This window comes from Pseudochaenichthys georgianus, unplaced genomic scaffold (genome assembly GCF_902827115.2).
Source record: "Pseudochaenichthys georgianus unplaced genomic scaffold, fPseGeo1.2 scaffold_615_arrow_ctg1, whole genome shotgun sequence".
In the NCBI taxonomy this organism is placed as follows: Eukaryota; Metazoa; Chordata; class Actinopteri; order Perciformes; family Channichthyidae; genus Pseudochaenichthys; species Pseudochaenichthys georgianus.
Window position 1 is genome coordinate 92,487 of NW_027263173.1, and position 25,341 is coordinate 117,827.

Consider the following 25,341-nt stretch of genomic DNA (forward strand, 5'->3'; position numbering starts at 1 on the left):
AGCGATGTGTTGTGTCTTTCTCCTGTTTGGATTCCTTTTGCCGCTTGTCCTTGGCAGAGGGAACAGATTGTTGACGCAGGCAGTTGAATAGATGTCTGCGGTCCCAGAAAAAATTAAAATGGTCAATAAAATGGACAGAATGGTCAGGACAGGCAGTTGAAGCCACGTGTTCAGTGCAACAATCAGCTGAATCTCTCCACTCCTCTTCTGCCTGGCGGGTAGAAGGGCCACTGATGAACACATCTGCATTTAGAGAGCTGACAGTTTCCAACAGACATTAAAGTCTTTTTCAGCACTTCTGACTCTTGTTTCACAACATCATTGTTCCAATGTGCAGTACCACATTCTTCACAGTCGGATGTTCAGCCCCACTATGCAGGATCTTCTCAGCCAAGTCGAGACCGTATCCTTAGGAAAACAGAGTACTTTGGTGTTGTTCTTATTACACAGACCTTTACAATCTCTTACAGCAGAGTCACCCACAATCAGAGTTTCAGGCCCAGTCGTTAGCTCTCCCTCTAGCCTTTTACTTTTGGAGTAGCTATTGGTCCTTACCCTGCTGTGTGAAGAGGACGGGTTATCCAGGTCATCAGAAAGAGATCTCCAGCTCTCGGTCAGCGGAGCGTATCTGTTCTGGATTGGCACACTTGGTGGTTTAGGAGGATCTTTTGTAGTTCTCCCTTTAGCAGCTGTCTACGGCTGTTTCCTAGTAGGAATAGAAGAGGCGCTCTTCCTGGGTGATGATAACAATGCAGGCCAGCTGGTCGCATCACAGATTTCAGAGCGGAAATGATTTACTCTTAGGCTTTGCACCCAGAGAGTTCCAGGGAGGACTACCACTTGTAGATTTATTACCCGGTACACAGCCCTCCTGTTCCTTGGAATCCTTGTAGCTGCTAACTAGCTGTGAGTTAGCATACCCTTTTTCATTATTTTGCAACACTGGTAAAGTGGTGTCATTCCCACAACATAGTCCATTCACTTCCACGTTAACTTCCAACCGTTGCATTTTCATTTCCAACACGGCCATCTTCTGTAGAAGTTTGTGGAAGTCATCTTTAGAGAACGGAGGCATTTTGCTACCAACTAGCTTAAGCTAAATAGCATGCAGTAGCCTAACCAGGCTTTAGCTGTTGCTATGCCACGCTACTGTAAGACTGAGGACGTCGTAAAAATGTTGAAATATGGCTGAAACCCTCCGTCTATTTACAAGATGAACTGTCCCAGTGATAAGTTAATATCCAGGAGCCGCTGCTCGAAGTGTTCACAGAATAAGAATAGGAAAATCAGCATAAAAAGTAAGCAGAGGCAGGAGCAAGCAGAAAAGCGTCTGCACTGTAAGAAAGATAAGGAGTCAACATCATGAAAGGAGACCAGACCCTCCTCATAATCCACAAACACCCCCACCTTCTTGGGCTGAGACTTCAGAGAGAGACGGACTGCAGGACCACCTTCTCACAATAACACAACCGAGAGAGATTGAGTGAAGGTTCAGCAGTGCAACCCCTGCTCTGCTTCCTCAACCGTACCATCCAGAAACCTTTCTCAGAGCTCGCTGTGATATCTCCCTTCCTGTCGATCGACTCTCTGGCCACTCCTAGAGTCCAGTCAGTCTTCCTTTAACCTGAACCTCGTAGTAAAATCGTCCTGAAGAGAAACTCTGCTTTGCTAAGACATTAGCACACTTATTAAATGTGTCTGGATCGTCTCATACATTCTCACTATGTTTAACTAGTTTTCCATCATCAGTCAGGATGAGGTTAGGATGTGCTGTATCAGGATCAAGAGTCACATCCACCTCGTACTGCTGGACCCTCTTCAGCTCCACCTCAGCAAACAGTTTATCCACAGCGGTCCTAACTTCATACTCATAGTTAGCTAGGAACATATCGCCGTCTGTTGAGTCATGAGTGAATAGAGCAGCGTTCAGGGACGTGAAGCTTTGGAGGAGGTGGAGCTGGTCTTCAGAGCGTGAGAGCTGCTCCACCTCAGAGCTTCTCTTCTTCAGCTCAGAGACTTCCTGTTCCAGCTCTTTGATGAAGCCTTCAGCCTGTTCCTCTGTCTCTCTCTGCTTCTATTTGATGGTGTCACATTAGGAAACACTTAAGAAAGAAAAGAAAGCTGCAGGAGATGATCATTCCTAAAATACAATTGGCCATGTGATCACCAGTAAAAACAATATATAAACAATCTGCACCGAATATTTTGGGGATTTTATAATTTTTTTGTGACTTTTTCCTTTGTGCACCTTAAGGGAGTTCTCCCCTGACAGCTGGACACTACATGATAGCAGAGGACCAGACCATCATCAGTGGAAGTGTCCTGAATGTTGTCGACGCCCTGATGCTGATGCTGATGTTTGTTAGCGATCAAAACTGGGAGCTACCCTGGAGTTCTTGCAGAGGTAAGGCTTGAATTGTAATTATTAAGTCATTCCATCTTAAACCACAGAGTAGAGGATTGTGCACATTTCTGACACACGATAAGTGCTCCTGACAATACAAGATAATCGACATAAAAAGATTATTGTGCTGCATTCTGTTTCGCATTATGCTCTCGTTTTGTCTTGGGTCGTACATTCAGCGTACCCCTTTCCTTTGCAGTGGTGTGCTTTGGCTCCTCCCTAAAAGCCCAAACTCACTCTTAGCCAATCAGTGGTATGTTTACTTCAGCTCAATAATTAATAATAATTCCTTGCATTTATTATAGCGCTTTTCCAGTGCTCAAAGCGCTTTACAGATACACATTACACACATATGTTTTATACATGCAATGGTCACTGTGGACAATACCCACAGGAGCAAGTTCAGGTGAAGTGTCTTGCCCAAGGACACACCGGCTTTACAGACGCAGCGGCGGCGGGTTTCACCCCTTAATCTGATGATCAGTGCACAGCGCACTGCGCCACACCGTCCATCTTCACGCCAAGTCATCGAGGCGCTTTTACAAGTACACATTGGTATTATACATGTACTGTGGACATTACCCACAGGAGCAAATCCGGGTGAAGTGTCTTGCCCAAGGACACAACGGCCTGACGCAGTGGGGCGGGAGCGGGTTTCGAACTGGAGTTCCCCAGATGCACAGACCACTCCGCCACCCGTCCCAATGAAAATGACGGAAAGAACAAAAGAAAACCAATTCAGTTATTTGGAAAAAGGAATTGTTTTCAAGGAGTCCTATTGAATAGGGATTCAGGTAGGACTGTATGGGGGAAGGTTTCACTCGGAGTGACTTACACTTTGGGGTGTCGGTAAGAACACACACGATTCTTGGTAGCGGTTGATTTCCTTAACTTATTAATATCAACACAACAGCACAGTAATACAGCCATGGAGCAGGTTTAGTGTATGTGTGCGGTCAGAGAAACACACAAGTATAACTAGAATATTGTACTTCTACCACCAAGTAGAGGCTTAGCGTGAGTGTCGGCACCTGATGACGATGGAATCTGACGAGGAAGACGCAACTATTTCTTGCACCGAAATGGGATGGGCACCGGAACCTGGTATTATTGCAGTGAACAAACGCATTCAAACTTCTTTCGGTTAACTACGATGCTTTTACCGTTGCTGCTGACACGCACCTCATCTGCCCCAGTTACACCCAAACCTCGCAAGATGGCACTCGTAGCTACCCACATTCAAATTATCTTCAAGGGGGCCGCTTGCTCCTGTTTACAGACCTGCTGCGATTCTGTCCAGTGTGATAGTGATGCCAAGTGACGACTTTATACAACACAACTCTATTCAAACCAATGCTTTAAATGTACAGATATGATCATAAGTTAATGGGAAGTACATTTAAGAGTAGCGTTGCCCTTTGACTTCAAGCTGTATAACTGTAAAGACAATGAATGGCTGTATCATCCACAGGATTTGTAATTAAACACTAAATGTGAGCGGTGGCAAAATCTTTGGCATGCCAACAAATAGCCGAAGGACCTTGAGAAGGTTCATTTTCGTGTTGAATTCGTGTGTCCATGTTGCCCTTCGTAAGGCCATCGTGAGGGCATCGTGTTATCATCGGTGCCATCGGGCATTCGCCCTGATCAGAGTGAGGGCGAATGCACCGATGATAACACGAAGTTGACACGACTTGACAAGATGCCCTCACGAGTGCCTTACGAAGTTGCCGCTCACGAAGTTGCTGCCGGAGCCTGAGAAACTCCACCAGCGGTCATACGATGCTTAGATGCCTCACGAACGGCCCGATGTTGCTACGATCACAGCCGAATTTGAACATTTCCTTTATCGTGTGTCCATCGGGTTGTTTTATTGCACAACAAAATCATGTAAACATATGATGTAAATAACCCAATTTGTGTTCTGTGAAACTGAAAAGGATATAATATATTATTTTGAAGGCGAGTTGACAGGAAGTTGTTGTTGCTATGGAAACAACAACATGAGGGAGAAAACGTAATATATTCTACATATAAATACGGATAAAGTAAAGAACAAAGTCTGAAAATATCAGTACAGTATAATAGTACTTTAACATAATTGTTTGTGTTACTTTTGTTGCAGTTGTATGTCTTAAATGTAATGTAAATGTTGCCTTCGTGTGTGGTTCGGGGCCATCTTCGTGCGAAATTCACAATTCAATATGCGTGTGTCCATCGGGTGTCAACTTCGGGACAGTGTGACAGGGGCTTTAGGGTATAAGGGACAACCCAGGGGACTTGATACCGTCGGTTATTTACAAAAAACACCTACATATAGCCTACTTGTTGTTATTGTGCTTCTGTCTTTCTGTATCTTCTCATCTGTAAACTCCCTCAACGGGGCCGCTCGCTCTCTTCTCTTGATCGCCCTCTCACGGGTGAACAGTTCAATGTCCCACTTCATTGTAGGACTGTACAGCAGTTACAATGGTCAAACTACATTAGAACAGAATTGTCCCCATGTTGTCTTTAATAGTTACTAACATTAGATATTTTAATGAGATATGGACCGCAAAACAAAAATGTCCCTGGTTTTCATTTTTAAAATCAAGTTACCGAATGCAAGTAGTCGCCTTCGCTTATTTTGTTATGAGATGTGAATTGCTGTTCAATTTAGTGTAATAATTGTTTGGGTTCTTTCACATTAAAAAGTTACAATTTTCAAAAGGTCTTGTGGGTTTTTTCGGGGGGAGGCCCTTTTTCAGTTTAGAGCAATAGCCCCTCCAAATGTCTGTGCACGTCCCTGTACCAGTATATATATATATATATATATATAATATATATATTGTAAGAGTCGGGAGGAGCTGATAATTTATTCCGGGAAATGACTCAGACCTACTAACTGACCTGACCGAAGTTATTGAGTCTATGTAAGTTTACTGCTTGGCTCAGATCCACCAACGTCAGCAAGATCTCACCTCTACTGACTCCTGAAGAACCAGGTTCAATGAACTGCTGTTTCAATTCAGACGACTCTCTTAAATGTGTTGAAGCGATCCTGAAGGATTTTGATATCAGTAATGAGGTGTGGCCCTACCTAAGTGTGAGTGTGGCAGGGTGCAGTCTTACCTTTGAAGCAGGAGAGGAGAGCACAGGTGTCTTTAAGTTGTCCCAGTCCAAAAGGTGGGATCAGTTTATTTGAAGAAAAATAGGTCCAAACTTATACAGGGTTTTTACCTTCTCTCTTTACAACATTATAATCATACTAAACATATCATGCTGGGGTTATTTAATCTAAAACCTTAATTCATAGTTCACCCATTAAAGTCTTCCGACAAAATCCAAAAATAATTTCCTCGTGGTGGCGAAGGTTCTCTAATTAGTTCTAAAATCCCGACACATTTATGAATGGTAGGCTTAAGAATTCCAACACATTTAAAGAATGATTGGTTTAAGAATTCCATTCAAAACTTTCATCTAAACCATTCCCTCAGCATTCAATACACAGAGATTTAAGCAATAGTTACCAAGTCTGAGAGAACCTTACAGAGAGCAAAAACCCAGCTCTGAGGGACAGAGCTTTTACCGGGAGAGAGTATACCAGGGGAAGCCCCCCCCTCTCTCTCTCTTTCTCCCTCTCCGCCAGTGTCTTTATGCTCAACAACAGGATATAAAAACCTAAAGACACCTCCTTCATACCCATATTTGTGGAAACTGGACGTGGCCTCTGATGTACAGGACTGGACATGACCAGACATATTCTATGGCTATCTCATAAGACACACAAAAGGTCATGACCTCTACTCTGCAGGACTGAAAAATATTATTCTCGGCTTTGACATAACCACCTTTTTGGGGCCTCTGTCTTTTTCTCCTTACGTCAGGAGCCCCCCTCCCCATCCCTATGTACTGCTGTGAGGGAGAGAGGGAAGAAACTGCCTTCTCCCTTATCAGTGACACCCATAAACCATTATAGGCCTCACACTAAATTTAACAAACCACTTGTGTTTTGTTTATACTGTAAATATAGAAAAACCTAAAATATGAAGCATTTTCGTTGTGGGTTATACAAGAATATAATTGATTATATTTGATTATAACTAACTTTCGTTTTAATTATTCAACCTGATATGGAGATCTCAACAATATATATATATATATATATATATATATATATATTAGGGCTGTCAAACGATTAAAATTTTTAATCAGATTAATCACAGCTTAAAAATTAATTAATCATGATTAATCACCATTCGAACTATGTCCAAAATATGCCATTTATTTATGTATATTGTTGTGGGAATGGAAAGATAAATGAAAGAAGGCGGATATATCCATTTAACATACAGTATGTATGTTTATTATAACATTTTTGTGTCAAAATGAAAGACAGCCCACACACCTATCAATCATCAAACCGTGGGGTCTTAATTCATTACGTGTTGATTTCTATCAACACCTAATGTTGTATCGATGTATCGGGACTTCCTGCAACAACACCACGCCGTTATCTTGATTCTGATTGGCCAGAAGACATTATCAAAGATGATCTATTGAGAAGACGATCACTACGTGACAAAAGTTTTCCAAACCGTTTCTAGTCTTCGGTATTTCCAGACAAGTGGCTGCTGAAATCAATCTTACTAACTGCTGTCTGTGCAATTTACGCCGCGTGAGTTGGCAGACTTTATTTTGCTTACTTTAACATCATCTTTTATGGTGGGGATAAGCCATTTCTTGGTATGGTAAGGTAAGCCTACCCCAGCCATACCCTGGCACTGCCACTGGTGGGACGTATGGGGCGGGCCATTCTGCACATGCGTTAAATGCGTTAAATATATTAAAGCAATTAATTCAAAAAATTAATTACCGCCGTTAATGCGATCATTTTGACAGCATTAATATATATATATGTATTATATTAAATCATAATGAATCCCTCTGTGGAAAATCCACATTTTTTTTACTCCGTATGATCGACAGGAGTGATGATCAGAGGGTTAATATTTATATTAGATAAGGAGAACAGGCCAACGAGATTTTCTGGAATACTGAAGCATGGGTAGAGTTTCTCTTTGAAGCAGCAGCCAGTGAAGGAGTAGATCAGAGCTGCAGCATCAACATCATAAAAGGAGACCAGACCCTCCTCAAAATCCACAAAGACCCCCACCTTCTGAGGCTGAGACTTCAGAGAGAGACGGATTTCAGGGTCAGCGCAAGCGTAGAACTTGTTGCCAGCCCTCAAACCTATGGTCCAGAAACCATTCCCAGGGGTCAGTGTGATCATTCCCTTCCTCTTGATTGACTCTCTGGCCACACCTAGATTGCAGTCAGTCCCACGTTTAACCTGAACCTCGTAGTAAAATCTTCGTGAAGAGAAACTCTGCTTTGCTAACACAGATTTACAAACATTAAAGCTCTGCCGATTGCCTTTAAGAGGCATTTTTTTTTCTTTCTTTACTTTTCGCTCTCCACTATGTTTAACTTGTTTTCCATCAGCAGACAGGATGAGTTCGGGATGTGCTGTATCAGGATCAAGAGTCAGCTCCACCTCGTACTGCTGGACCCTCTTCAGCTCCACCTCAGCGAGCAGCTGACTGAGTGTCTCCTGCACTTTAATCAATACTCTCCCCACAGTCCCCGTATATGAAGGTGGACGGACCCTGACTTCTGTCCAGTTCTTGGTGGGTGGAGCAGCGTTCAGGGACGTGAAGCTTTGGAGGAGGTGGAGCTGGTCTTCATAGCGTGAGAGCTGCTCCACCTCAGATCTCCTCTTCTTCAGCTCAGAGACTTCCTGTTCCAGCTCTTTGATGAAGCCTTCAGCCTGTTCCTCTGTCTCTCTCTGCTTCTCTTTGATGGTGTCGATGAGCTCGGCCTGGCTTCTCTCAACAGACTCCTTCAGAGCGGTGAAGACCTGAACACCATCTGCTATCTCTCTGTCTGCTCCTTCCTTACTGAGCTCCACTGAGCGATTCATCTCCTGGATCTTCAGTCGTCTCTTCTGGATCATCTGCTGAGTTTCAGCCTCTGTCTTCCCCAGCTCAGCCTTCTTTCCTTCATATCCTTCTTTCAGAGGAACAACGTCATGTGTCTTGTGGTCTGAAACAAAGTAGAGCATGCAGACACACGCCTGGTCGGTCTTACAGAACAGCTCCAGCAGTTTATCGTGCTTCACACACACCCTGCTTTCCAGGTTCTCCACAGGGTCGATCAGCTGATGTTTCTTCAGGCCTGCTCTTGTCAGGTGAGGCTCCAGGTGAGTCTCACAGTAGGACTGCAGACACACCAGGCAGGACTTCAGGGCCTTCAGTCTGGTTCCAGTGCAGACGTCACAGGGAACTTCTCCTGGTTTGACAACGCGTTGCTCTGAGATGCTGCTGCTGGCTTTCTGTTGAGCTGACCGTCTGAACTGAGCAGCCATCTCAGAGATGAAAGTGTTGACCAGCAGTTCAGGTCTTGTGTGGAATAACTTTTTACAGTTGGGACACTGATAGGGGACTTTAGTGTCCCAGTGTTGAGAGATGCAGGCTTTACAGAAGTTGTGTCCACATGGTGTGCTGACTGGATCAGTGAACACATCCAGACAGATGGAGCACAGAAACTGATGTTCAGTCAGCAAACAGCTGGCAGCATACATGTCTTCACTCTGAGGACAAAAGGGAAATATTTGATTATCTGTTTCCTGAAGAAGTATGACAGGTTAAAACAAAACACATGACTGATATATTCAGCCAGTGCTTGGCTATTGTTGAAGTAGTACGACAAGGCTCCATGTTAATTCGATCAAAGCTTAATTCATGTAGGCTATGGACATAAAGTGCCTTTCTGTGTGCAAAAGAAAATGGTTCACAAATATTGATATTCATTGTTTTAATATGCTATAACTAATGGTCTAGTGACTCTAGTCAAGTGTTCTGGACAAACAGGGCAGGATTTAGGATTCAAGACAACGCCTCGTAATCCCTGACTGCCAAAAACATTCACACTAAGCAGTGACGTGAAAACGGGGGGTATTGTAGCATTAAACAGGAAACTACCTGAACTAAACTTAAGACTTTGGTTAGGTTGGCTAACCATAGCTAGCGACTATTATGTTGTTTTCAAACTACTGTTATTGCTAGTTTAATTCATAATTTTTGCATTTCGAGCAAGTTTCCAAAATCCTATGGAGAAGTCCCATTGACTGAGACGAGGGAATCGGTAGTGGTAAAAGGCCAACTCACTTCCGGATTTTAGGACTCGTCACGGCACCACTCTATGGCACAGCTCGTTAAGGGCTAGGGTGCGTGATGTCACAGCTAGAGTGGAGGAGAGCTTGAAATTTGCCTTCAACCTTTTTCTTCAACCTGCCATAACTCCCAAACCCTACACTCCTTGGACATTATTGTTCATGAAAAACGATGGAAAACCTCTCTTACGTTGAAAAATAAAATAAAGCAACACAATTCAATTAAAATGCCTTAAAAGTAATTGCAATGCATTTGAGCTGTAACCAGGGGCGGACTGGGGGGAAAAAGTGGCCCGGGGATTAATTGACAGACAGGCCCACTTAATGCGCGGCATGTATCGGCCGGCCGGCGACGAAAGTATGTTACTTAACAAAAAACCCTATGCCTTTAATGTTATTTTGGACAATTATTCATATAGTAATCACATAACCTGAACCCTTGAGTTGCCTAGAGCAAAAATAGTTATGGCATATATTTAGTGATTTTAATGTTAACAGATCATTGATGCAATAACATTTTGACCCAATTTGCCTGACTTGACACATGGAATAAAACATGGGCGACGTACGAAGCATCCTCAATGTGGGTGAGACAATTTAACAGGGGGTGTGGGCAGGTGGTGTACCTCACCTCCTCTAGGGGGGTCCGGGGGCAAGCTCCCCCGGGAAGATTTTTTTTAAATATCGAAGTTAAATGCATCAATCTGATCCATTTTGAGAGCAAAATTAGGGACTAAATCTATGGCAGTCAGTAGGGGCTTGACTGTGAGCCGTAGGGTCGCCGGTTCAAGTCCCCGACCAGACCTATTTGGAGTGTGGACTTCTACTTGGAGAGGTCCCAGTTCACCTCCTGCCCTGCCGTGGTGCCCTTGAGCAAGAAACCAGACAAGGCTGTACCTTTAGTAATGAATATTACATGTTGTGAGGAAATCTTTCCACCAATAATTCCAATAAGTAATCCAAAATGTATTCACTTCAGGTTTACGAAAGTAACTGTAATCAGATTACTCGTTTTTCAAATGTAACACGAGCTGAATACAGTTACTTGATTTTTGTATTCTGATTACGTAACGCCGTTACATGTATTCCGTTACAACCCAACCCTGGCCACACCCCACGGGGCTGGGCCGGAACACTTACAAATGTGGGCCGGTAGGATTTAGGCAAAAAAAAAAGATTTAATTTTTTATTTTTTTTAGAAACTTCTTTTTTTTTGTTGGCCCTCCGGCCCACACACAGCACCGGCCCACCGGGGAAACTCCCGGTATTCCCGATGGCCAGTCCGCCCCTGGCTGTAACCATTTTGATTCAAATCATTTCACCTTTCTTCATTTCTCCGCTAAGTTCAGCAACACACTTACTTTACGTTTCTGTAACTAAAAGCAGCTCGAGACCATTCATAAAATATTCAGCTTTTTCAGCATTTTCAGCAACAAATGTTCACAGTTTACAGAATTCACACGCATTTTCCCATAAAAATATTACACCCATTTTATTACAATGCAATAAAAAGAGGTGTGTCCTATTCAGCCAGTGTAGTTATTTGATCTATATCTGATTTTGAAGTGATTAGGTCACATGACCTGGAAGTTATTGAAGAAATATGCTAATTTCCCCATAGAAAATATTAATAGAAAAATATTTAAAGTATTCAAATGCGAAATAATTGGTGTGTGTGTAGTGCCGAGAGATAGGGAGTCGGAGGCGGTGCAATGGAGGTACAAAGCTGGCTTTAATGAGCAGCAGACATTTTGCTTTTGTCGGGTTGCAGCCTGGGACGACAAGAGAAAGAGACCAGGAGGGCACACAATATATATAGTTGGCAACACATATGTCTGTGCGGAAACAATAGCCCCAACCCGTAGTTCCATGAGTGAATTATGTACATAGAGTAAATTAGTGATCACCACACAAGCCCCCCCAGAATTCAACCATGGAGACAATCCTGGCGTCTGGGAGGAAGCACCACAGGGGCCGAGGAGGGCGGGGTTGCAGGTGAGGGCCGGGCCATGGAACGGGCTGTTGGAAGGGGGCCGCAGGAGAGGGTAGGGGCCCTAACGAGGGCGCGGGCTGGAAAGGGCCGTCGTAAGGGGGCCGCAGTAGGCCTCGTGGCGAACGAAGAACTCACCCGCCAGTCGGAGAAAGCTGGGCCGCGACGGGCGTGAATAACCCGGTGGTCCCCAGCAGGAAGGAGCACTGCGAGGGCACAGCGGCGGCAGGCACGAAGTCCTCGGGAGGAAGGAGCCGTGTCCCTGGGGGGCAGGAGCAGCATCCCCGGGAGGAAGGAGCCGTGGACAGGGGAGAGGCCAGACGGGGTCAGACGGGGCACCGTCCGAAGACGCCATCGAGGCGAACCGTGAGCCACGTTAAGAGGAGAGGCCAGGCAGGGTCCCGAAGCGCGCCACCCACGGGCCGATGAAGGCATGGGCGACGTCCTAAGCTGCCGTCGAGGTGGTGAAAAGGCGAGAGGGTCTACACTAGACCGATCAGACATGGTCGAACCTCCTCTCAGGCACCAGGGAAAAGCTCAAAAGGGTCCACGGTAAAAAAAAAAGAAAAGGTGGGCGAAATTGTGAGAGGATCCACACGAGGCCAACCAGACTAGGTCGAACCTCCTCTCCGGCACCACAAAAAAAGGGGTTAACAGTCGGATGTCAACCGATGGATCTCGATAGCTGTTAGCAGCTAGCCGTTAGCCGCTAGCTGGCAGCCATCGGTAGCTGCTTATTCTTATATTGAAAGAAAATCAGTAATATCTTTAAAAACTACAAGTCCTTTTCTATCAGCTGTGCACCGTCATGGTGTAAATACAGCCTATCTACGAATTGGATCAAATATAAAAGTCAGCCAGTGTGAAGAGAACTTGAAGATGTTGTTTAGTTGCTGATATATTTATGATCCACGTCACGTTTTCAGTTTCCGTGGCAGTTCTCCCCGTTTGTCTAGAAGTCTTCTCATCAGGGCTCTATCAATAGAGAACTACGGCAGTGTGTAATATGTAATGCAGCCGAACCGTGTATTACAATGCCGTTATGTGATGACTTTCAAAGAGAAAAGCAAGAACACTCGGAATAAGGTATTTTTTTTCTATTTTTTTTCTTACGGATTTCATATCGCATATACACCATATCCCAACGTGCATTGCGGCTAAAAAATCCAATCCCCGAGCTTCTAGCTGAGGATCTTGGGTAATCAGTTCAGTGGGTTAGTGGCTGTGTATCGCAATGATGCTCGAAATGTCCCTTATTGGCCTACGTCTGTTTCCGGTGACTTTATTTTGAAATTCAGTTCCTGAGGAGCGGCTAAAAAGCCAGAGATTATGGAACTAAACGAATAAATAAAAACAAGGATAAGTGTGTGTAATTGTTGAGTAAATAACAGTGTGTTATTTAGAAAACAATAACAAAATAGAAGGAAAAAAAGATTTCAAAAATACAGATTTCAGTATTCAGAGGCTCTGAGCTCCATTTCTTTTCCTTGCAGACGGCAAAAGAAGTCTGATATTATACGGTTTAAAATAAAAACGATAATCATGGCTTGATATTGAGTAAGAACATGTTTTTATGAGCACAGCTTCCGGTCTTCCTCGACCCGACCGGACAGAAAGACGTGGTGCAGGCACGAAACACATTACCAATAGAAATACATTGCTTTTAAAATCGTTTCTGTGTGACACGAAAAAAAGTGGAAAATCTTGATGGTGAACACGAATCAATAGATTACATGTCGTGACTATAACACGAAATGCCGTGAGACTGGGTTGTTCCATCCGATAGCTGCTATAATACAAAACGTCTGCCTGCTCTCCAATGACAGCGAACGGATGGTCAAAGTAAAGTACAAATAAACAGAATCACACGCAGCCTGGTTAGCGTTGCCTGACTTTATAAAGTGTGTTTGCGTTCCAGTCGCTTTGCTCAGCGCGACTGCTTGTTACAACTGTTATTTGCCGTACTCTCCATAAACTGTTGGCTCAGGTTCATCTCGCACCCCTCCGACGTAAGCGTGACGGATGCGGTTCTTGCTTCTAGGCCGACAATTTTTTGGTGCTTGAAACGAACCGGATTCCGGAGCTGAGAGCCGGCTCCGCTGCGGTGTGAACAGGAAAAAACGGTGCTTTGCAGGCTCTAGCTCCGAACCGGCCCTGGAACCGCGTTGGTGTGAAAGGGGCATAACTGTCAGCCCCTCCCTTTATTGTTGGCACCTGTGTCCCATTACCTCTTGTATATATAGTCCTCGTCTTTCTTTGTCCTGTGCCAGTTCATCTTGTGCCATCAAGAGAGCCAGCTTTTCATACCAAGAGACTTTTGAAGCAAGTTTTCATCGTCAAGTTTATTTAGTTCCCATGTTCGAAGTTTGCTTTTCTACGTTTTGACTCTCAGGAGTGATTTTTTGTTTGTACCTTGTCTGTATCTAAGTAAAGACCTTTTTGAACCGCAAACTTATTTTTGAGTCGTTCATTTGAGTCCAAGTGTCTGTGTCACAGGCCCGGACTGGCCATCGGGAGCACCGGGAGGTTTCCCGATGGCCTGGCCTGTTAAGTGGCCTGCTGGCCTGAGGATTTTTTTTTGTATACGTATGTATTGTGGACGCAACGCTGCGCAAATGTGGGTCTGACTCACAGAGGGTGACTGGCTGTCTACATGATGTGGCCTGCCGACATGGCCACTTTCATACAGATCATACTCGATTGGTCTCTGTGTGTCATTCAAGCTCGGGAGGGTGTGTGTTATGTGTGGCGCGAGCGAGTGAGATAAACCGCTTGCACCGGTTACGTGTATTGTTGTTGTTGTTAGCATCTGGTGCTAGCTGCGCTAACGGATATAAGGAGCTGTTTCAACAACAAGGTGGAGGAGAGTCCTCTCCTGTCAGACTGAGAGACTGATAACTACAGATCAGGTGAGGTAAAGGACTCTGAGTGTTTAGTTTAGTGTTTACTCTGTGGGTCTCAAACGGTTTGGTCACCATTTATGTAAACACATATTTCCATTTGAGGGGGGAGTGATTAGTAAAATATGCATGAATAATAATTAACAAAAACGTTAACTAGGTGAAAAAAGGTAAGATAAACAATTAAAACTTGTTGAGAGCTAAAACTAGTCTTTGCTGCTGCCTCAAAGAGGAGCAGGGGGAGAGGAGGGAGACGGGTGAGGCTGATTCAGGAGCCCAGACACACTCACAACTATAAATGAACCAAAAACAAATAAATAAGTTTCAATGTTTTTTCATATTGGATATGGGATGTTATTGGTTATGGCCATGTTCTTATGATTCTATGATTATTTAAATGTATAAAGTTATGTTTCATATGGGTGTAGTTAGGGGTGGGCGATATGACGATATATATCGTCGTGACGATATTAGGTCTCCACGATATGCTTTTTCAGAGATATCGTCCTATCGTGATAAAAAATAAATAAATAAAAATAATTTGAAACAAAAAATAGCGGGAGGGGGAGAGGCTCTCCGTGCGCGGCGCAGGGGGCTATGACAGCGGACGGAGAGCCTCTTCCCCTCCCGCTCCCCCAGCCTCACCTACTGATTTTAATTTCACCATATATCAAGCCCGATCGATTTCACAATGTCAGCGCACCTCTGCTTTCGTTCAGTCCGAGTTGTTTGACACGCTCCCAAAGTCCCCGCCCCCTTTCTTTGCAGCGAGGGAAAAGACTCTGTTGGCAGTCTGCACACACAGCAATAATGGACGGAGAGTCAGATTCTGATGTAGAAGAATTAGATTTAGTCCCCAAAAAGAACTCTACGTCTGTGGTATGGAAATATTTTGGATATAACACAACAGACACGGAGCAAACAAATGTAATTTGCAAAATGTGCAAAAAAGGAAATTTCAAAGCGACAGATGGCAACACGTCGGGTTTACGAGACCACCTCAAACGCAAGCACCAGAAAGAGCATGCAGAGACTGAGTGCAAGGTCCCCCGCATGTGAATGCACAATCTACCGCAGCGACTGCACCAAAACAAACTACCATAGGGCAGGCATTTCATCAAGGGGCTCCTGATGAAAAGACTAGCAAACGGTGGAAAGACATAACTGACGCGGTGGCGTTTTATGTTTTTCCCTTCAGTTATGCTTAAGTATTTTATTACACTTCAAGTCTACTCTAAAGTTTACATTTTAATTGTTTGGCACTGACTTTTCCTCATTGATGTTTTATGTTTTACTTAGTTGTGTTTTACCCTCCTTTTCATGTTTATTGATGTTCACTGCTCACTTGTTCATTCAGGGATTCATTTCTGAAATAAAACCAGCTTGAAATGCTATGTTGGTCTGTTACTCCTTTTAGTTTTAGTTTCTGTTACCTTGTAGGTGCTTGTTCTGTTAAGTAACTTGAAAAATAACCATAATAACCGACATGAAAAAATATCGTGATATATATCGTCTATCGTGATACTGCTTGAAAATATCGTGATAACATATTTTTCAATATCGCCCACCCTAGGTGTAGTCTCTTTATTTCCCCCTCAAAATGCACCAGATTGATGCATTTAAGTCCAACATTAAAAAAAAAATCTTACTGGGGGAGCATGCCCCCGGACCCCCCTATAGGATTTGAGGTCTACCCCCACTTAAAATATGTTCACATAGGTTCCTAAATAGATTTGCAATTTTTTTTAAATAGTAACCCATGTCCATATGTTTATTTTGGGGTAGTAGATTTAGAGCGCTATCACTATGGGCAGCAACACTGTAAAAATTGACAAATAAATCCAGCAAAATGGCACAAAAAACTGGTAGTGGCCTGGCTGGGTGTATAATTCCCGGCCTGACTTATTGTCCCAGTCCGGCCCTGCTGTGTCACGTTCCTAACAGAGAGGAAGGAAAGGAAAATCAGAGAGAGGGAGACAGCAGAGAGTCAAACGCATACTCAGAAGAAAATATGGAAGCTAAAACCAGGAACCCCCCACAGCAAACCTCAGTTAAAGAGAGGAACTTCCTGTCTGAAGTTGAGAGCAAATACTGGTTGTTGAAACGCAGTAAATATCCTCAGCTGTGCTGCCGTGCAAAGACAAGCTGCAGGAGCTCTGACAGAAAGCATGTGAGCAGGCCTGCTAGCTTTAGCACGAGTTCATCTGGAGTCGCTGTTCTCTGGATTCTAGCTGAAACTAAATGTTGAGCAGATATTCAGTCGGTGGTCTCGTCTCTGTACTCACCGGGGTTTGGCCGAGATCCTGCTGTGGTGTTCAGGAGTAGTTTGATGTTCCTTTAGGGAGAAATAGAGAGGCTTGTCTCGATGGCAGCTCTGCTCTGATAAGAAATACTTTCATACAGGAAGTGCCACATTGCAGCATTCCTCTCTGGGGGGAAATCAAAAATCAGTAAAATATCAGTAAAACATTCAAAGTCCTCTGTGGGCAGGGCTGGAAAAAGTATTCAGATTGTTTACTTGAGTAAAAGTACTAATACCACAATCTAAAAATACTCAGGTTCAAGTTAAAGTACTGCATCAAGAACTGAAGTTAAAGTATTTCAGTACAATTAGGAAAATGTACTTTGTAGTAAAAGTACTCATTGCTGAATAAACTCCAAACATATATTTTCAACTTTTATTTTATTTTATTATTCCCATATTTAATTATGCATTTATTAATGAATTGTCCTCGTATTTATATCTTCCTGTATTTATTTGCTCTATTATTTATTATTTAATAATTGTATTCCTGTTTTTATTCATTCATTAATTTATTATTTATTTATTTATACTTATGTCATGTTCCTATTCATCATATTTCACATCATTCATCCAGATATGTGTAGTAACTAAAGGTATTAAATACATTATCTCTGCACTGTAGTGGAGTAAAAGTACAAAGTAACATAACATGGAAATACTCAAGTAAAGTACAAGTACCTTTAAAGTGTACTTAAGTACAGAGTAAATCTACTTAGCTACTTCCCACCTCTCGTATTGTACACCAAAAATATACTGCTATAAGTATGTTTGTATTCTTGGTGTCGTGGCTTCCTTCCTTGTTTTTCTTTCTAGCCACTCGACGCTTTAAACAGACATTTCTAACTCGTTTTCTTTCCTTTATATTACTGACAGCTGAAGAGTTGCTTGGCCTCCGATGGTGTGGATGATATTGTGCGATGTGTTTGTTCAAAATAAAATAACAAACTCCACTACATGTATTTATACCTTCAGTTACTTTTCAGATGTGAAATATAATCAAGTGTTGAATCAGACTTTAGTTCCACCTGGAGTAAATCCACCAGCTACCCTGCAGTCTACAAAGTACTTCAGACTAGCTGCACCTCCACCAGCTACCCTGCAGTCTACAAAGTACTTCAGACTAGCTGCACCTTCACCAGCTACCCTGCAGTCTACAAAGTACTTCAGACTAGCTGCACCTTCACCAGCTACCCTGCAGTCTACAAAGTACTTCAGACTAGCTGCACCTTCACCAGCTACCCTGCAGTCTACAAAGTACTTCAGACTAGCTGCACCTTCACCAGCTACCCTGCAGTCTACAAAGTACTTCAGACTAGCTGCACCTTCACCAGCTACCATGCAGTCTACAAAGTACTTCAGACTAGCTGCACCTTCACCAGCTTTGAGAACACTTTCATGATCAATCATTATAAAACATATCATATACGATAAAGAACTTTAGCAGATACAACTGAAATCGTCTCCGTGTGGACGGGGCCTTAAACTCCACTGGAGGGCGTCCTCACAAATCACTTTCTCTGTGCAATCTGGGAGCACTGGTTTAATGTGCATGTACTCACTGGCACTCAAAGCTCAGATTGTTTAATACATTGTTAGGTATCAAGAAATACCATCATATTTTAAAACAAGGAAATTGCATAAGCAACCAAATGCAATAATAAGTATGGCTTTGCAAGATAGTACCAATAAGATCGTAGAAACAAGTTCCTATTAACTGAATTTGGTTTAGAGGCTGGATATGATTTTGATCCCGACTCCCAATGAGCAGTCCGTACTGAAGGTCTTGTTCCATCTGATTTAATCAGAAAAGAGAACAAACGATAACAGCGAGACCATAAAGTGAACAGAAGGAACCAAATCCCCCTCTTTGTCCATCACACAACAGCTGGACTAAATACCTTAAACCACACATGTGACCATTACAACGGTGTGTGGTGTAAACAAATGATGAAAACAGAAATAATCAACAATGGCTGAAAAAGCATTTTGGCTCCTGCAAAGATGATAAGAAACGAATTAGCTACCGTTACAATAAATGTATTTAGTTAACATTATTAAAGGTATAATCAAGTAATGGCATATAAAAGTCATTAAGTTCGGCTGGATTGACGGTTACACTGAAAAACTGAGACAAAAATATTAGGTTCAACTTAATATTATTGTTTAACAACTGACCTAATACAGTTATGTGAAATGTGTTGACATAATATATTTGATTAAAGTCAAAGTTTCAGTTTTTCCGTGCACTGGCCGAATATGTGCACGTCTCCCCAAAATGAGGCGCTACAATATACCAAAATGATAAAAGGAAAAAACAATGAAGCACCTTGAAAAGTGTCCAGTATAATCTTGATAACAGAAATCATTATTCAACAGTATGTGTGGTTTCAGTTGTTCTGATATCTATATCTTGATCAGAAAAAAAACACACTTTAATTTGTCTTACTTAACCTTTATTTGTGCATTTACAGGAAACAGGAGAAGCATGCTGAATCATTTATTCATGTTCATAGTGCACTTATTTTACTTTATCATCATTTACGTCATTATGATCCCCATCAGCAGTAGCATGAGCAATGGCTATTCTTCCTGAGGCCAACACAAACTGTCAAACACACATTTACACACTATAGCCTTATAATTACAACTCAACACAATAAACAAAGCAGGTCATTGAATAACACTATCAATCGACTGTGGAAATGAAACAGAATTATAATTTTTACAATAATTATCAAGCCAAAGACATCTTTTGATGATCTTAATTTGTATAATTATCAACCCTTCGCTTTCAAACATTTCACCCCAATAAAACAGGGCTTTAAAGGTCCCATGTCGTGCTTCTCTGGTTCTGACCTGTCCCCTTGTTATGAAGGTGTTTCTGCATGTGACCGGTCTGCAGAGTCACAACCCCTCAAAGTACACCCTGTAGCGAGTACAACTCTAACACAGAGAAGACCTGACTGCTGCCCCAGAACGCCTCGTTGGACACTTCTCTTTTTCCATTGTTTACTTCCTGGGTATAGTGATGTGCCCATACCCAAATGGACCCAATCCGTGGAGCTCCTCACACACAAACACTCTCTCAGTGACCGCGCTGGGGGGGTGCTAGTGGAGCCTCGAAGACGGGGGTGCTGCAGCCCCCTCAGCGACCCCCCCCCCCCTTCCGGCGTCGATTCGCGATGTCTCGCTGTCTCGCAGACCCCACGCAGCAACCAGGAAATGAACCCAGCTCACACTGTCCGCTCCTCGCAGCAGCGAGCCGCGCAACGTCCCCTCAACACGGCCCCCAGACCCCACGCAGCATTCTCATCTGTTTGTCATCACTGGTCTCACTTCCTGGTTGCTAACAAACGCCATGGTAACACATAATCACTGATGTTCCGCTGTAACGGTGGTGGACTCATCAGAACAGAGTGGGCGAGCTGACCAATCAGAGCACAGTGGGCTCACAGGGAGGGGGGGGGGGGGGCAGGAGCTCCAACAAGCCGTGTAGGACAGAGAGTGAATACACAGACTATCAGAGACGCTGAAACCAATGTGAGTTTGGAACATTGAACAATGTGAATCTATTCTAGACGACCTCAACACTGGAACTATGATCAGTAGAAATGGCCGTGACATGGAGCCTTTAAAGTAGTAGGACATATGTGAAACATCAAAGACATTTTAACAGAAAGAAAAGAAGCATCTGAGAGATCAATGAAAACCCTGTACATCACCAGTATATATATATATATATATATATATATATATACACATATACACATGTATTATATTAAATCATAACGAATCCCTCTGTGGAAAATCCACATTTATTTTACTCTGTGATCGACAGGAGTGATGATCAGAGGGTCAACCTTTATATTCCCTAAGATGCACCCAAACCGGAATAAGACATTTCTCCTAGTACTGAAGCATGGGTAGAGTTTCTCTTTGAAGCAGCAGCCAGTGAAGGAGTAGATCAGAGCTGCAGAACGAACATCATGAAAGGAGACCAGACCCTCCTCATAATCCACAAACACCCCCACCTTCTGAGGCTGAGACTTCAGAGAGAGACGGATTTCAGGGTCAGCGCAAGCGTAGAACTTGTTGGCATCGCTCAAACATATGGTCCAGAAACCATTCCCAGGGGTCAGTGTGATCTTTCCCTTCCTGTTGATCGACTCTCTGGCCACTCCTAGAGTCCAGTCAGTCTTCCCTTTAACCTGAACCTCGTAATAAAATCTGCCTGAAGAGAAACTCTGCTTTGCTAAGACAGAGGGAGAAGCATCAAATCTCTCTGGATTGTCTTGGACATTGGTCCTCCCACTAAATTTAACTTGTTTTCCATCAGCAGACAGGATGAGTTCGGGATGTGCTGTATCAGGATCAAGAGTCAGCTCCACCTCGTACTGCTGGACCCTCTTCAGCTCCACCTCACCAAACAGCTGACTGAGTGTCTCCTGCACTTTAATCAATGCTCTCCTCACAGTCCTCTCATATGAAGGTGGACGGACCCTGACTTCTGTCCAGTTCTTGGTGGGGGGAGCAGCGCTCAGGGACGTGAAGCTTTGGAGGAAGTGGAGCTGGTCTTCAGAGCGTGAGAGCTGCTCCACCTCAGAGCTTCTCTTCTTCAGCTCAGAGACTTCCTGTTCCAGCTCTTTGATGAAGCCTTCAGCCTGTTCCTCTGTCTCTCTCTGCTTCTCTTTGATGGTGTCCATGAGCTCGGCCTGGCTTCTCTCAACAGACTCCTTCAGAGCGGTGAAGACCTGAACACCATCTGCTATCTCTCTGTCTGCTCCTTCCTTACTGAGCTCCACTGAGCGATTCATCTCCTGGATCTTCAGTCGTCTCTTCTGGATCATCTGCTGAATTTTAGCGTCTGTCTTCCCCAGCTCAGCCTTCTTTCCTTCATATCCTTCTTTCAGAGGAACGACGTCATGTGTCTTGTGCTCTGAAACAGTGCAGAGCATGCAGACACACACCTGGTCAGTCTTACAGAACAGCTCCAGCTGTTTATCGTGCTTCACACACATCCTGTCTTCCAGGTTCTCCACAGGGTCGATCAGCTGATGTTTCTTCAGGCCTGCTCTTGTCAGGTGAGGCTCCAGGTGAGTCTCACAGTAGGACTCCAGACACACCAGGCAGGACTTCAGGGCCTTCAGTCTGGTTCCAGTGCAGACGTCACAGGGAACTTCCACTGGTTTAACAACGTGTTGCTCTGAGCTGCTGCTGCTGGCTTTCTGTTGAGCTGACTGTCTGAACTGAGCAGCCATCTCAGAGATGAACGTGTTGACGCGTAGTTCAGGTCTTCTGTCGAAAACCTCTTTACAGTTAGGACACTGACACTGGACATCAACATCCCAGTGTTCAGAGATGCAGGCTTTACAGAAGTTGTGTCCACATGGTGTGCTGACTGGATCAGTGAACACATCCAGACAGATGGAGCACAGAAACTGATCTTCAGTCAGCAGACAGCTGGCAGCAGACATGTCTTCACTCTGAGGACAAAAAGGAAAATGTAATTACATATCTTTTGTTTATCTGTTTCCTGAAAAAGTATGACAGGTTAAAACAAAACTAAATACTGTGATATATTCAGACTCTGCTTGGCTGTTGTTGAAGTAGTACGACAAGGCTCCATGTTAATTTGATTAAAGCTTAATTCCTGTAGGCTATGGACATAAAGGGCCTTTCTGTGTGCAAAAGAAAATGGTTCACAAATATTGGTATTCATTGTTTTGTCTGGTCCAGGGGTCGGCAAGTAAGTTTGGCCCTTTTTTTCGGAACCACTAAATGGCGGCCCAGCTAGTGGATTGTCAACGGGGGGGGGGGGAGCCTTGCTGCGGTTCCGGCCGTCTGTGATTCTACAGATTCTACAGTTGGTCAGTCCGCCCCTGCTCACAAACTTCTTAAGATCCAAAGCTTTAGTGCGTTTTGAATCGATGCTGACAGTCTCTTCTCGGTCATTGTAGACGGAATGCTTCTCGTTTTGCGCCGTCCCGTTCAAATGAAAATCACATTTCCATGCTCGCGCCAGGTCCGGGGGAGGGGTTACAAGGCTCGCGTCTTGTGCTACATTCACTTGCACTCGGACATTAGGGATTTTCTCTCATAAATGTCCGATGAGCCAAAACTTTTCAAATATTATTGCTGGCGGGCCAACAATGGCCCACGTGGGCCGCCTGTTGCCGACCCATGGTCTAGTCCAGGGGTGCCCAACCTTTTTTGAACCGAGGGATACTTTTAAAGCTGCCAGTCTGCCGAGAGCTACCAGTCCAAATAGAGAGGCATAGCCATTACTGACAGTCTACTACCAGGTGAATACACACTTCTACTTGTATAAAACTGACCTTTGTACGATTTAATACTCCATAAAATACTGCAGATCCTTTATCTTACCTCTTTCTAATCTACACATACAAGTATTTAACTGAAGCTACACAACAGTGTTGTTGATACAGAGTTGGAGTTTATTCACACGTCACTATAGTGGGTAATGTTTTCAAGAAACATTGAACAGTGCTGCCACATATGTTGAAATGCTACTGTTATTTGTACTGTCCCCAAAAAGCGCGTCGGCAGCCTCCAGGAATGCTTCTTTCACAACTTCGCTGTCTTTGAAAGACTTCATGTGTTTCGCAAGAACTCATCATCATCATCATCATCATCATCATCATCATCATCATCATCATCATCATCATCATCATCATCATCATCATCATCATCTTTATTTAAAGAGACTCTTGGTCCATTATTACAAAACATACAACACTCAAATACAAACTAAAAAAAGGCAGCCATACCAATGTTTCCACAGAGGTGACTGGTATCGTACAGCACTGAGACACGGATTTGAATGACAGAGTTATGAGAAACATTCAATCGACAGATGAATTTGTATCAGACCTCTCAAAAGAGCATGGAACGTGTTGACTCGTGCATTACAGAACATTTCACTTGCACTGCACCACCTTGGTTTTCTAAGCAGTATACGCAAACAGTCATTATATGCAACCTGGAGCTTCCGGAGGCTCGCCTTCTTATACTTGACCCACAAGGGGGCAGTATAGAGAGGAGTGCAATACGCTCTAAAGAGGTTCACCTTAACCTCATCTGAACACCAAGAGAATTTTCTAGCCAACATGTTGGCTTGTATATATAAGACACGCCGCTGTCTATACATGTCATCATCATCAGCCATTTCATCTGTGATGATGTGTCCCAGATACTTCGTGTTACAGCAAACAGACAGCACCTGTCCTGACAGATAGAATGTTGGAAAACAAAGGTTCTTATCCCCTGTTGCTCTACAGATCATTACAGCGCTCTTCTTAGCATTGTATTTAACGTCAAATTTGACTCCGTAATCAGAACAAACATTTAGCAACTGTTGAAAACCAGCACTGCTAGGAGAAACAATTGCCAGATCATCGGCATACATAAGATGGTTTACAATCACATGACCAATCACACACCCTGTTTTACAGACACTTAAATCATCTGATAGATCATTCATATAGATATTAAAAAGGCTCGGTGAGAGGAGCCCCCCCTGGCAGACTCCATTACCAACACCACATGGCGCCGAGACTGCATTCCCCCATTTGATCCGCATGCTCTGGTTGGCATACCAATAAGCCAGGATCCTAATTATACTGTTGGGCACACCTCTTTGTCTCAATTTTAAAAACAGTTTATGATGGTTAACTCGGTCAAAAGCCTTCGAGGCATCAATGAAACCAATCAGAACAGTGGAATTCTGTCTTCTATATGTTTCTACCATTTCCTTCAAAGCATAGATGCATAGCTCAGTACCATGCTTAGCCTTGAAGCCAAACTGGTTATCTGAGGTACATAAATAAGAACATAGTCTATCCAACAAAATTCTTTCCAGGACTTTGGATAACACACTGGCCAGAGCAATTGGTCTATAGTTATCCAAGCTCCCTACCTTGCCCGCTTTGTCCTTAATGACAGGGACCAAGGTAACCGTCAACATGGAGTCTGGCAACATACCATGAGTCATGAGGCCGGTAAAACAAATGGCAAGAAGAACTGCAACCTTCGGGCTTGCCAGTTTAAGGTGCTCTGCAGTGATTCGGTCAGAGCCGCATGCTTTGTTATCAGCTAGCTGTTCAATTGCTCGATAACTGAAAGAACTGTCACGGTCTGTGTTGTGTTTGGTCTGTCTCTGGTTTCCTGTTTTTATTTTGAAAAGTGTTCACCCCCGGTCTTATCTGTTGATTCCTGTCTCTGTGTTTGCCCTCCTGTGTCTGATTGTCTGATTGTGTTCACCTGTTGCCCTTGTGTTTCTGCCCCCCCCTGCCCAGCTGTGTCTTGTCCTGTGATTACCCTTCTTTGTATTTAGTCTTGTCTTCCCCTGTGCTCCATGTCGGTTCATTGTTTGTTTTTCCTGTCTCCCTCCATGTCAGTCACGGTCAGTCTTTCGGTAATGTTTTTTCCTTGTGCTTTCGTTGTGTTTCATGTCATGTTTTTTGTCATCGTCTTTTGTAATAAAGCTTGCTTTTGTTTATAGACCTTTAC

The 25,341-nt window shown here is 43.5% G+C and overlaps 2 protein-coding genes and 1 pseudogene across 2 annotated transcripts; all 3 read right to left on the minus strand.

Annotated features, from left to right (window-relative positions):
• Window positions 1-182: 182 nt before the first annotated feature.
• Window positions 183-7,199, minus strand: LOC139433555 (E3 ubiquitin-protein ligase TRIM39-like; annotated as a pseudogene).
• Window positions 5,543-16,917, minus strand: LOC117443448 (E3 ubiquitin-protein ligase TRIM39-like). Its single transcript, XM_034079433.2, has 2 exons — window positions 16,793-16,917; window positions 5,543-9,035 (listed from the first exon to the last, which is right to left on the minus strand). The coding sequence occupies exon 2, from the start codon at window positions 9,024-9,026 to the stop codon at window positions 7,353-7,355; it is 1,674 nt and encodes a 557-aa protein (XP_033935324.1). The 5' UTR covers window positions 9,027-9,035; window positions 16,793-16,917; the 3' UTR covers window positions 5,543-7,352.
• Window positions 16,918-19,257: 2,340 nt separating this feature from the next.
• Window positions 19,258-24,875, minus strand: LOC117443449 (E3 ubiquitin-protein ligase TRIM39-like). The gene is made up of 2 exons (XM_034079434.2): window positions 24,814-24,875; window positions 19,258-22,295 (listed from the first exon to the last, which is right to left on the minus strand). Exons 1-2 carry the CDS (start codon window positions 24,814-24,816, stop codon window positions 20,628-20,630), a joined length of 1,671 nt encoding a protein of 556 aa, XP_033935325.2. The 5' UTR covers window positions 24,817-24,875; the 3' UTR covers window positions 19,258-20,627.
• Window positions 24,876-25,341: the final 466 nt, after the last annotated feature.